General features: G+C 41.2%; 1 protein-coding gene across 1 annotated transcript in view; it reads right to left on the bottom strand.

Moving 5' to 3' along the window:
- LOC149465851 (protein-glutamine gamma-glutamyltransferase E-like) overlaps nt 1–14156 on the bottom strand; it is a 74875-nt gene that overhangs the window by 53386 nt on the left and 7333 nt on the right. The window contains exons 2-6 of the mRNA XM_089673382.1: nt 10770–10910; nt 8923–9165; nt 6076–6194; nt 5062–5190; nt 3887–4064 (exon numbers count right to left, since the gene is read on the bottom strand). Coding sequence (XP_089529508.1) covers nt 3887–4064; nt 5062–5190; nt 6076–6194; nt 8923–9165; nt 10770–10910 — 810 coding nt within the window. The remainder of the gene's footprint in view (nt 1–3886; nt 4065–5061; nt 5191–6075; nt 6195–8922; nt 9166–10769; nt 10911–14156) is intronic.

Below are 14156 nucleotides of genomic sequence, written 5' to 3'. Positions count from 1 at the left end.
AATTCTGTCTGTCCCTGAGTAACAATTCTCTGGCACTCAGTAACAATTCTGTCTATCCCTGAGTATGAATTCTGTGGCCCTGAGTAACAATTCTGTGTCTGTGCGAGTAACAATTCTGTGTCTGTGCAAGTAACAATTTTGTGTCTGTGCGAGTAACAATTCTCTGGCACTCAGTAACAATTCTGTCTGTCCCTGAGTAACAATTCTCTGGCACTCAGTAACAATTCTGTCTGTCCCTGAGTAACAATTCTCTGGCACTCAGTAACAATTCTGTCTGTCCCTGAGTAACAATTCTCTGGCACTCAGTAACAATTCTGTCTGTCCCTGAGTAACAATTCTCTGGCACTCAGTAACAATTCTGTCTGTCCCTGAGTATGAATTCTGTGGCCCTGAGTAACAATTCTGTGTCTGTGCGAGTAACAATTCTGTGTCTGTGCAAGTAACAATTTTGTGTCTGTGCGAGTAACAATTCTCTGGCACTCAGTAACAATTCTGTCTGTCCCTGAGTAACAATTCTCTGGCACTCAGTAACAATTCTGTCTGTCCCTGAGTAACAATTCTCTGGCACTCAGTAACAATTCTGTCTGTCCCTGAGTATGAATTCTGTGGCCCTGAGTAACAATTCTGTGTCTGTGCGAGTAACAATTCTGTGTCTGTGCAAGTAACAATTTTGTGTCTGTGCGAGTAACAATTCTCTGGCACTCAGTAACAATTCTGTCTGTCCCTGAGTAACAATTCTCTGGCACTCAGTAACAATTCTGTCTGTCCCTGAGTAACAATTCTCTGGCACTCAGTAACAATTCTGTCTGTCCCTGAGTAACAATTCTCTGGCACTCAGTAACAATTCTGTCTGTCCCTGAGTAACAATTCTCTGGCACTCAGTAACAATTCTGTCTGTCCCTGAGTAACAATTCTGTCTGTCCCTGAGAATGAATTCTGTGGCCCTGAGTAAGAATTCTCTGGCACTCAGTAACAATTCTGTCTGTCCCTGAGTAACAATTCTCTGGCACTCAGTAACAATTCTGTCTGTCCCTGAGTAAAAATTCTGTGGCCCTAATAACGTTTCTGTGGCCCTAAGTAACAATTCTCTGGCACTGAGTAACAATTCTGTCTGTCCCTGAGTATGAATTCTGTGGCCCTAACTAGCGTTTCTTTGTCCCTAAATAACGATTCTGTGGCCCTCATTAACAAGTCTGTGTCCCTGAGTAATGGTTCTCTGTCCCTAAGTAACTTCTCTCTGTCCCCAATTCTCGTTTCTGTGGCCCTAACTCTGTCCCTGTCCCTAGTACAGAGCGGTCTGCCTCTGTTCAATGACTGCAGGCAAATGAAGATTTCCAAAATGGCCGCTATATATACCTCGACCATTACACAGTGCTGGCTGGCTGGCTGCTGATTGGCTGATGCGATCACATGTCGTTGAGGAATGCATTATGGGGCAGCGCGCCTTGTCTGCGCGACATCCCCGCTCCGTCGCCGCACATGTCAGCCGCCATTTTCGGAAAAATTTCGATTCGCGCGTCCGAATTAGGCTGTTTTTCGGATTCGGCACGAATCGAAATTTTTCCGATATTCGACTCGAATTCCACTTCGGATACTTCGATTCGCTCATCTCTACTTATAATCATCGAACGAAAAAAAATGTCTCATGTTTTAATATATGCTAGTCACAGCAGACACCCTGTAGGACTACAGGTTACTTAAGGTATGTAAATGGTTTTCACAGTAGTAATTAGGAGTCATACCTGTGTGATCACTAGGAATATCCCTAAATACATCATAGCATATTCCTACATCTCATTTCTAAATCCCAGCACCAGTTTTGGGAAGCAGTTACCCTCTTTGCAGTTACTCGTTTCGTATTGTAAGAAGTTCTCTGATTTATAAAAGGGGTAATGACAAAGTTTAAAGTTGAATTCCAGGCAAACATTAAAATACAGAGATGGAATATATATAAGGAGGCTGCTTTACCCATAAAAGTATTTGTATTTCTGTTCATCCAGCTGTGAGATTTACACAGCTCTGTCACACAGCACAGCCCTGCCTGGCAAGGCAAGGAATCTAAATTTTCTGTGCTGTAGCTAATGCAGGCCATACATGAGTCGAAGTCCAAAATCGAAAACGTCGTTCACTCGGTAATCCGATGGTGCCATCAATGATTTCGAAAATTGGCCGACCAAGTCATAAAGTTCACCCCATATAACAAGTGAACCTTCTGTTTCTTCCAGGTCACGGCTCATGTGCATCTTCTTTTTGGAAAAACAATTGTACGATTTGACCATCATTGAGTCGAAAATCGTTAGTTTTTCACCAATTTTCCAACATGCCCAATCACCAAAAAGGGGAGGAACCAGGAAAATTGGCCAGTGCCATTGACCCACTGACAGAGCAAAAATTGGTCGATTATCTTAGGTCCGATTTTCGGACGAAAAATCAGTCGAGTTTCAACCCATGTATGTCTGCCATAAGTAACACTTAAAGCTGCTTCACACCAGATGCAGTCCATAGATTGGAATGACCCAAGCTCACACCAGTGCAGTTCATTCCAGTGCAGTCAACAAAAGCAGAACATGCTGAATTTTTTTCTGTATGGAACACATCTGGAATGCAGCAAAACGCATCAAAAACTGACTGGAATCCACTGGAACTCATCAAAAAGTACTTAAACGCACTTGTCCTTCAAGTGATTCTAAAGGTTGCAGTTGAAAAAAAAAGGTATACTTACCTGCTCTGTGCGATAGTGTTGTGCACAGTGCAGACCTGATCCTCTTCTTTTTGGGTTCCCCATCAGCAGTCCTGGCTCCTCCCCCCCAGCCGAGTGCCCCCAATAGCAAGCCTCTTGCTATGGGCTCATTTAAGCGGGCTCACTCCTGAGTCATGCTCCTGTGAATGGATATTGTCCATTCACACACAGAATGTCACTCGTCCCCTCCCCTCTCTCCTAATTGACCCACTGGCTGTGATTGACAGCAACAGGAACCAAAGGCTCCCACTGCTGTGTGAGCCAGTGAGGAGAGAAAGACCTGGTAGAGCCTTGGCTCTCATGCACATCGCTTGAGCAAGCTGGAGCTCAGGTATGTATAAGGGGAGGGGGCTGAGGGGGAAGCTGCAGTCAGGTTTTCTACCTTCATGCATAGAATGCATGAAGGTAAAGAAACCTTCTGCAATTAAAAACACTTTAATTGACATGAAAAATAGAGGGGGATAAAAACACTAGAATGCATCAGAAATGGATAAAAATGTACTGGTATGCAAAAAAATAACACATCAAAAACACACATGCAGAAACGCATTCGAAGTGCAGAAATTGTGGGGAAAACCAGCCCTTACAATTCATGTCCCTCCCTCAGCCTGTGCCTGGACAGTGAAAAGAGTAGCAGAAGGTTGAGGAGCTCACTTTCTGCCCCTCTGCTCTCTCCTCCTATCAGCTTGTTACTTTTATCTTATGCGGGGCAAAGTGACCTACAGTAGTCTCTGCAAAGGAAATCCACCAACCCCCATATACTCACCTTAGCTTCTTGCTCCTCTGTAGCTGGCACTGAAATTGGCAGTGTTAGTGTCTCCCAGGTGGAGGGAGCTCACTGCTTTGGCCATGTGACAGTGTTTCGGCGATTGGCTGCTAGGCCCAAGCACTGTCATGGGAAAGCATGTCACATGCTCCTCCATACCTGTAAGTGCCAGGTATTCCTGCTGACTGTAGTGCAGCAAGTAGTGGTGAGGAAGTGCAGGTAAGATGACCGTAGAGACACTGTCACTATTCCATGCATGGTCATGGTCCCCTGGCTTTTGCACATATAGACTTCCATAAAAGGAACAAGTCAAAAATGCACTCAAAATATAATTATGGACACATTGCACAGCAGCAAGATAAATTATAACAAAGGCTTACCTGTACACATCACTGCTGCAAAGACCCAGCACTGGCCATACTTTACTGGCTTGTAGTTGTCATTTTTCCATTTCCAAAGAATTTCCACACTTCCATTCCAGCTGTTTGGGTCAACCCCATCTGAAAAGTCTTTTTCCCACTTCCCCTCGAGCACACCAAAATCATCATTGCTGTTGACCTGGGACCACAAACAGAATATTGTTACTATGGTTTTCTACTCTCATTGATACTAATGGATATAACCAAGCTGAGTGATCCAACTGTGTCTTCAGAAACTATTATACATTCTCAGTTCCATAGCACTGCCTTAGTGATAATTGAACTGCTCTTTCTGACACAGGGGAGAAGTTCTGGAACTCCAAGCCTCATATAGTATAAATAATAAGTGCTCAGTACAGGCTTTGACTAAACTAATGCTAGTGCAGAAGGTGCCTGTAGACCAATGTGGCTGCTGAGCCGTTGAAGGGGATTGGGCTTTTTCTACATATTGGGTATAGTGGATCGGAGTGTCAATTGGTTATACTGTAAGGCAATTTTACAGCAATTGCATCCACTTTATATCTTTTTTTGACTGCTACCCAATCAAAGGATTTAAAATGGTCTTTCTCCCAACATTTTCATGATTTTGATTTTTGAAACTCTTTGTGGTAAGTTGTCCTTATAAATCAGGTCATTTTTGTAATTAAAGGCTGGTAGTAGGAGTAGATGGCCAGAAGAATTCCAGACAGACACAGCAATTTTCTGACAATATTAGCTACTTCTACCAGATTTTAATTGCACAAATCAAAGCAATATGCCATAAAAAGTTTGCAGTAGGTTGCTTAACCCCATTTTCATGCTTTTCAAAATGAAAGTTAGTTTATAAGTTATTGAAACCAACTGAAACTTGCATTGTAGATGGCCAAAATACGAGTTGATATTTCCTCATAATTAGATTCCGATTTTAGACTCAGAGCTAAACCTGATCTATGGGCTTGTACAGATCCCAACAGTACTTAGTACTGATATGGTAAGATGTATATTTCCAATGCTTATGGAGACTTCAGATGTCCTCCATACTTTAGGTTATCAGCTAAAAGGACAATGCCAAGATTGTAATGTTCTTTATAATGGTCTTTATAAATCAACCTCATTGTATTCCAAGGATCTCTGTACACAAAATGATCCCTTCTTACCATAGCACTGATGATTCTTCCCACATAGATAGGACTGTGCCTCTGGGAGCAATCTAGAGCTGAGTCTTTCTGATAGTTCAAACTTCTGTCCATGATGTCCAAGCAGATATTCAGAATATTATTTTCAAACTAGACAAATTAAACATAACAGATAAATATCAAATAGAGTCTAAACCATGTAGGCTATGTACAAACATTAAATATAATGTTATAAATTGATGTGGAAGAAGATATAGAGCTTATGAAAAAGACTATTAAGGTACATAAGCCCAAACTGTCTTCCATCACTCGACTGATATATTCACCACCCTTTACACAACATTGACTGCATAGGTTTAGACAAATCAAGAGTCTTTGTAGCCCAAAGTCAACAAAAAGTGATGTTGGCCATCTAAAAGTTTTTGTGCATATCCAAATTTCAGAACTTATTTCATGGAAGGCTTGTAGTCTAGTTTGGGAGCAGATAGAATAACTAAAGTTGGCCATAGATGCACTATTTTTTGAAGAGGTTTTCTGACAGCCGGTGGACTGATTAAAAAAAAAACCCCAAAAAACAGATTCCCCCATCTGCACAAGTGAGGTGGATGGGGGAATCCTCCCCTCTGTGATATTTGACCCCTTGGGGGAGTCAAAATAGGCTGGACTCCTTAGCAGTCAGAATATAGTGATTAGCTGATCGAGTAAAAATTTTCCAGCATTCCCGTTCGAGAGAAGCCAATCATTAGATTTACTTCTCTCAAGTGGGATCAGCCATAGATGGAACTAAATCTTGCCAGTTCAGCAGTGACTGCCTGATTTTCAATTCACCTATGGCCAGCTTTAGTTATCCCTCATCTCATGTTCATGTATATTTGCTCCTCTATTGGCTGCATAACAACAACCATGGCAATATGAGCCAAAAATGAATGAATTTTCTGCTGCTGTGCATATGTTCATAAATGGTCATTGATAGATATCAGATACACTCTATATATAGATATATATATAGATATATAAAATGTCTGAGGAACGCACCTGACCATAGTTCCATCCCATCCCGGTTACATGATTCTCATTTCCCATGAAAATGACACCATGGTCATTTAGGATGTATTCTTGCCTTTCTTCTTCATTGGCCATGTACACATCATCATCTGTAGAGAAGAAGTTAAAACATAATCTTCATTGGACGCTTAGTTATAAAAAATACATGGTTTGGTTACAACATTTAGGTAACCATTCAATATTTTTGTTATCTCTTTATAACCGTGAAAAATGGAGATTGTTGGTACAAATTCTATCTAACAACATATCTATTTTTCTACATTCCATTGGGCTGTAGATTTGCCTTCTATCATGCTAGAAGAAAGGCAGACCGGCATGTGCTAATACAGTCAAGTACATTTTCATTTTCATAAATTTAGAAACATAGATGTTCTTTCCCATATTTCATTTACAGAATACATAAGAGCCTTCAAGGGCAGTTTCAAAATTGTCAGTGTGATAATATGGGGGAGTTTTACTAAAATTGGTGCACACATAATCTGGGGCAGCTGTACACAGTAACCAATCAGCTTCCAGGTTTTATTGTCAAAGCTTAATTAAACAAGTTGAAGTTAGAAGTTGATTGGTTACTATGCACAGCTGCACCAGTTTCTGTTTGCTCCAGTTTTAATAAATTTCCCTCTACGGCTAGGTAGTTGATTGCAGTAGAGAAGAAAGGGGTCACAGGATATTTGGACTCGGGGCTTATGAAGTTTAAATCTGACCCCTTCTAAAAAAAAAAATGTAGAGCCACACAAATAAATTGTGTGAATGTGAAAAGTGTTACATTCTAAATATTTATATTTCAACTCATTCCTTCTTTGAAGCTAAACTCCAACCTAAAATCCGTGGCCAATGTATTGCTTCCTCTGCATAACTCTTTTATCTAGCAGAACACTCTAAGAAGCTCACAGTGTGCATTAGAAGATGACTACTTCTATATAGCAGCTGAGTCAGTTTCTGAGTGGATGAAGACCAGTATCATCCTGCCTTTTCCTCCTGAGCCTGGAGTTTGTGGCCCGCCAATTGTAGGTAGATGAATAGCTGCTCTATCTTTTACAGTAGCCCTGTGTCACATATAGGTGTAACCGTTGATGATCTGCAAGCTAGAAATGCCAACCCATCATGAGTGATACCTGTAACCCTGCCAGGCCTGCCACCATCCACAGCGGGTGGCATAGGTGAAGAGACACACTGATGACACAAAATATTTATAGTGTACCCCCAAGGATCTGATAATGATACTCTGGGGTTGTTTACCTAAAGGCAATTAGACTGTGCACTCTACAAAGTGCAATCGCAATCTGGAAGTACAGTTTCTCCAGAACTTAATAAATGAGCAGAAGCTCTGCTGATTTCCATCATCCAATCATGTGCAAGCAAAAATGCTATTTTTTTATTTTCCTTGCATGTGATTGGGTATTCTTGGCAAAGGGAACTTTACCTCGTTTATTAAGCTCTGGGGCAACTGCACTTGAAGAATGCAATTGCACTTTGCAAAGTGCAGTCTAATTGCCTTTAGTAAATCAACCCCACTGATTCCTTCCTCAATTCTAGTGCAAACAGCCAGGCACACGGAATTTCCCTTCTCCCTCTTGCTCAATAAACAGTGGGACCAGGGAGTGCCTTTTATGCTGTTATTTTGTGGCTTAGACTTGGATGGGGTAAACGAACATAGAATACCCCAAGAGGAAAACTCTGAATTATATGAGGACACCTCTCTTCCTGCTAATCACTCACTGTATCACAAATCAGACAAAGCAAAGCTCTCAAGAAAATCACCACTGGCTGAGTAATGTCTAGTGCCTTTTTGGAGAACAGAAATTTGCACACAGTTACTAGGGCTCTGAATTAGTCAGTCAGTACTCACAATGCCACAGGATCATCGGTTGCTCCTGATATCCAAATGGCACTCTTCAGTGAGGGAGAAACAAAACTCACAGTACCGCAGGACAGATGGACACCCTCCTCCATCTTCCATTGAGTACAGTTTCGTTAGCTCTCCAGACCAAAATTCCCAGATCAAACTTTAAAAAAGGCCCCCCAGTTATGCTACAACCAAGACCTCAATGCCTTCAAGTGAGATTCCAGCAGATTGTCCTTAGGGGCAGAGGCCCCTGGGCATGGGCTTCTTCTGCAGGACTGGATACTAAACCAACTCCAACTCTTGCCCCAGGACTCAGACGATATATAGGCTCTTTAGCCACCCACTGAGTGCACCTTCCCAGGGATTGGATGTGTCCTAATAAATATTCAGACTGCCCTCCTGTATTTCCTCCCACTGTGACTCCAGAACCCTCTAGAATGCAGGAGGAAACAATCAGACCAGCAGCCTGTGAAACACTGAGCAGGCTAAAGCAATCAACAGCTGCTCCATTTGCTACAGAGGAGCCAGAGTAAATTGACCTAGTATCCTAAATCTAATTAGAATGATGCTACATATTATATATCAAAACAGCACAGTGTGAGTACAATGTTCTATTTGCTGGCGTAATAGGGGTAAACTGGAAACCAGTGAGGTTATAATTTTCATTGACTAGAGTTTAGATTGAACAAAGTATTTTAGTGTCCTCAAATTTACAGCCATTAAAAATTGTATATGTTATAGTTTTCCAACTGCTGCAAAGGATTTTCATTGTTTTGAAATACTCATCGTTAATCACATGCAACTCATAGATGTAAAGATCCTTGTAAAAAAAAACTGTCTACAGTCATCAATACTGATGTCTCCTAACTCCTCCTCAGATAGTTATTCCAATGTTCACATAAATTGTTAAAAATGGAAATTGCTATATAACAAACAGATGTTTTCCAGTGCTCCAGTCTGTTAGGCCTTACCTAGACACCAGGGGTTGAAGAGCAGTATGAATTTTCCAAGTGAATATGTAACAGTCTGACCCATCACAGAAATCCGAACACTGAGGTCATATCTCCCTACGACCGCAGTGGCAGGACTGGACATGATTATCCGCAGGGAATTGCCAGGACTGGACTCTAGAACTGCACTCCACATGCCACTGCTCCATGAGCTTGACAGAGGAAACTCCACATTTGTGTTGACATATGTTGAGTTTGAGGGACCTTTTAAGGACATACAAAAGACATAAAAATGCATTAGTATGCATGCTGAGAGGGAACATATAAGCATATTGTAACCAGGAAAGTCTAGAAAGCACAATAAAAGTATTAATTCAAAACTTTATATTGTCAATATAATTTTTGTGTCAGTTATTCAGTGGAAAATAATGCTATACCAAAGCACCTATTTCATGTTCAAACTTTCTGACAACTTTTAGTACAAAGTATTTAGAAAAATGACGCTCTCCTGCTACATCTCCAGTTAAACATCCCATAAAGAAGTAATATGTAAAGATGATTAGAAAAAAAAGTGCTTCTTTCATCACTACCTTTTCTTCATATAGTGTTTTCCAAATAAATCCAATAATAGATGGCTGGATGGATGGGTTAATAAGGTACATTTTTTGTCAGAGTTGCAGTGTTACCTTCAGTCTTGCACATTTGTACATGACACTCTCCTGTACTGAAATTGCTTACTCCGATTTCACTGCACACTGTGAGCTTTTCCATAGCAAGTTCAACAGAGCCCTCCTCATTTCCTGACCAGCATTATCTTGTTCTTTCTTCCACAGACTTACTGTCCATGGCCCACCCCTTTTAATTCATTCGATCTCAGTTCTTTAAATCATTGAGGATAAACATCAAATTTGGCAGATACCTAGGGCAGTCTACATGCAAATTTAGCCTGCCTAAGATTGCTCACTCCTCCAGACTAACATCCACCTCCTAAGAACACAGCCCCTATTGTGCAAAACTACTGGGAAGCCATAATGGACATTGCTCATGAATTGGATATCTGCTCATTCTCAACATATTAGTTGTTGAGAACTCTTATGTTTGCTCCTGTAGGATGATACATCCTGGATAAATAAATCTCCAGACAGGCCTGAAGCTGGAAAAAAGAGCAAGGTCTGCCTGATAGGGTTTGGAGGGGCTAGGGCCACAGGCAGTCAATAAAATAAAAAAATATGTGGTGTTATTTACTTGACACTTATCCCAACTGGAGAACTGGGATGAGTATAGAAGTGATAACAAATGTGAGGAAGACTGCCCAGTGCTTAGATGAGTAATGCAATGTCAAATGAGCATTTTACCCTCAGACCCCTAATAATATTTTTTTTTTCCAATTGGAACATATACTAGCAATTTATTATAGAGTACTATTTGTATCTAATACTTTGTCACTTTAGCATGGTGGGGCCATAGAGATTTTGAAGGCTAGTATTTGATCGGGTTTAATGGAAATAGGGAAACCATCCCAGGTATGGTGTTCCTTAGCTGCATTTGAAGCTGGAGTCCATATTGGATCTGAGGTGGTTATGGCCAAAATGTCCTCAGGTCAATGTTTTGGGGGTTCCCTTTTGTATAGCTATGGATACAAATGCGTTGATTAATAATATGCTTTCAAGAACCTTGCTGCCTTTGCACATGCTTTCTCCTGATACAAGAACTTACAAATACAACAAGAAATTATCCAGTTTCTCAGAATTTGTAAAACAAAACTGTGAAGTGTGGTCCATGCAGTGTTTTCCCATCAACCTAGACAGTACAGCTCCAAACCTATTCCATACTATGATAGCACCAATGAAATGCCAGACGAAAGATACCTGTGCGTGCAACGAACACTATGCTCTTCCAGTCACGTAGTGGTTTGTTGAATTCCAGAGTTAATCTGCAGGACTGTCCTCTACGCAGTATCAGCTCAGAGCTGTTATACATGTCCGTATGGTGGGCCTTTTTATTGGATTCTGCAGGAATAAGAAGGAAATTCATTTTAAAGTAGGAATGGGAACAAAAGGAAATTACATAGTTAACCAGGTTGAAAAAAGTCCATCTAGTTCAACCAGTAGAAACAATAAATAAATAGAAAATAGAAAAACCTCTATACGCAGAGCCTTATACCCACAGTTGATCCAAAGGAAGGCAAAAAGCCCTTTAAAGCATGGTCCAATGATTATTGTTCAATGGCTATTCAATTGTTGTTCAAGTAAATAAAAGATGTGTACCACCTTCTTAAAGTAGATCTAAAGCTATTTTTTAGTTTGGGATAGAGTAGGAATTGGTTACCACCACTGGCAAGTTTTGTTTGCCTTCTAGGTCCCAGTTGAGACATTTCTCTTAGTTCCTGTCCCATCCCATAAAAACAACAAGAAGTAAACTTCTTGGATAAAAGTTTTGGCTTGTAAATGCACTTTAATCTGATGGATGACTCAACAAATGGATACTGACTATTACTGCCTTGTTAATGATAATGAATATTTGTATATATGTAATTTTATATGTGTATATAATAAAGTTGCATATTGTTTTACCATGGTGCCAATATAATTGTCTGGCTACCATGTTTCATAATAATAACAATAATATTTAACATTAAGCCATCTAGCATTAAGCCATCCATTGTAGATTAAAGGTGCAAATCATGCCTCATATTCTGTAGAAGGCAGGCCATAAATGATGCAATTTTCTTTTCTTCAACCACGGGTTGCAGAAAAGAAAATCACCGAATTCCCTCATCAACACTGTGGAGCTAATTTGTTGGGGGTGGGTAGCTATCTCTGCTGGGCAAACACAGTGCTAACTGATAGAGGCTATAGCCACTGGCAATAATCACAAGCTAAAGATCTGACATGTTGTACACTAGTTAATCGATGGACTGACTTGGGTACAATCAGCCTGTCCAAAGATTGATCGAATCTTGCCCGGTGTACACTTGTGCTAGGGCCATGTTTACCTTCACAGAGATGCACAGCTGTTTGGTGCATCCTTGTGTAGACAGTTCCATGTCAGTTGGGACACAGTGGCTGCATAGACACAGCTGTTGCTCCTAACTTGACATCCGTGCGGGTGTATGGATTCATACACACAGTATCTGCTGCTGCCACTGCATCCCACTTGCCATTAAAAGGACTGCCTGCACGGGTATGCATGGAACATCTTTGCATTCTGTGCAGGTAAACACAGCCCTTACATAGGTGTATGCTGTAGTATGCCCATGTGAACAAGGCCTTAGTGAAAGTAAATTACCTGTCTGTTTCTCTCCCCTTTCCACCTCCGCATATGTATTAGTGAACTATTTAGTAAAACCGTGCCTTTAACAAACTGGCAGGAAATTAGCGGTCATGTGCCCTTGTCATCATGTGACCAGGGGGCTATGGTTGGGCTTCAAGATTGCTGCAAGATCAGAACCTTCTGTTCTGAAGTGCTCTTATATAACTACATTTTCCCTACATGCCTTTACATTGCTGTTGGAGGGCTGGGGATGGGGAAGACTTTGTGCCTGGTCCACATCTTTGGACTCACTTACACAACTACAGTGAACCTGGTGGCTCTATGATGCAACCATCCTGTACATTGAAAGGGTGTGTCCATGACTGCCTGAGCTCACAGAAAGTAGTTTGAAGACACTGGCTGTCATTTATTCAGGCAAGGGCAGCACCCAAAGAAGAAGTAGGACTTGTGGGCAACACAGCGTTGTAGACATTGAAAAAAGTGACAGGTTCTCTTAAGCAAACATATGTCCTTTACAATTTAATCAGTGTATAATTTATGGGGAGGGGTCCATCTGACTCTTCCGTGAATTTCATAATTGGTTTAGGTTGTCTAACCAAACTGAGTAGTTCTGCTTTCCACCTGTGATTAAATGTTCATTATTCCGCAGTAAATGACACAGCAAGATCCAGTTTTTTCCTAAAATAGGTTGTACAGCTTCTTTCATCTGTATGGAAAGATGACAGGTCACTTTGAACTCCTGTGTGATGTATGGAATGCCATTGGATCACGGACATATCAAGTAACAAACTTGAATGTACATAATGACACGGGTGACGATCCTGTACCTATCGACCTGTGGTCATTTTACATTACTCAGATGTTAATCTGTCTCATTTGATTTGTATTGTATGTGCATGCCCAAGTCATCCCTCTTAATGGCAAACTATTATTAAGGATCCTGTTCCTGTCAGAAGAATAATATTTTAGGATGAGTATAATCTGCTAGGCCTGCTGAACACATGGTAGAGGCAAGGTGTACAAGCACACTCTCTTAAAAGGGAAGTTTTATCACAAAGAAAACATTGTCTATTTACATGTATGCTGGAATTCACTAGCGGGTTATCTAAATAGGAATATACTTTCAAACCCGTGAGTACACAAGGAAGCCATTGTGCAGCATGACAGTGGTATCATGCTGGCGGTGGTTATGTCACAGGTTATGGAGGCTTCACGTGCTAAGATGTTACTAGAAAGAGGCTTATTACATAAGAATAATGTAAAGGTATAACAATTAGTTAGCAGTCATTTTTACTAATCTGGTTGCCCTACACTGATAAAAGGAGAAATTTAATTGATTGGTTGGTACAGATTCCTACACTTTAAAATGGTTGTAAACCTTATTTTTTTTCCTTAAAATGATAAACATGTCATAATTACTTGCTCTGTGCAATGGCTTTGGACAGAGTAGACCTGATCCTCCTCTTCTGGGGTCGTCTGCTGGCACTCCAGGCTCCTCCTCTTCAGCAAGTGCCCCCATAAAGCTGCTTCCTATGGGGGCACCGGGGCAGGCTCGCTGTCTGCATCCATTGACACAGACAGTGGGACTTGGCCCCGCCCCCCACTTCCTCATCATAGGATTTGATTGACAGCAGCGGAAGCCAATGGTTCCCGCTGCTATCAATCTGGCTAGTGAGGAGGAAGCAAGAGGGGAGACACTGCCCTCATGCACAGTGTTGGATAAGGATCAGGCTCAGGTAAGTATAAGGGGGGTGAGGGGGGGATTTTGTTGTATATAAGTTTTTTTACCTTAGTATAAACTAACAAACTTGAATGTACATAATGACGCGGGTGACGATCCTGTACCTATCGACCTGTGGTCATTTTACATTACTCAGATGCAGGGGTGGACTGACCATTTGGAAACTCAGGCACTGCCCGAGGGCCTGGGGTCAGTAGGGGGCCCCATGAGATGCCCCTGGTACCTTTTTCATAGGCTTTTT

Source organism: Staurois parvus, unplaced genomic scaffold (assembly GCF_062004578.1).
Source record: "Staurois parvus isolate SC_StPar_1 unplaced genomic scaffold, SC_StPar_1.0 ptg000137l, whole genome shotgun sequence".
Taxonomy (NCBI): Eukaryota; Metazoa; Chordata; class Amphibia; order Anura; family Ranidae; genus Staurois; species Staurois parvus.
This window is presented reverse-complemented; position numbering and strand designations above follow the sequence as displayed.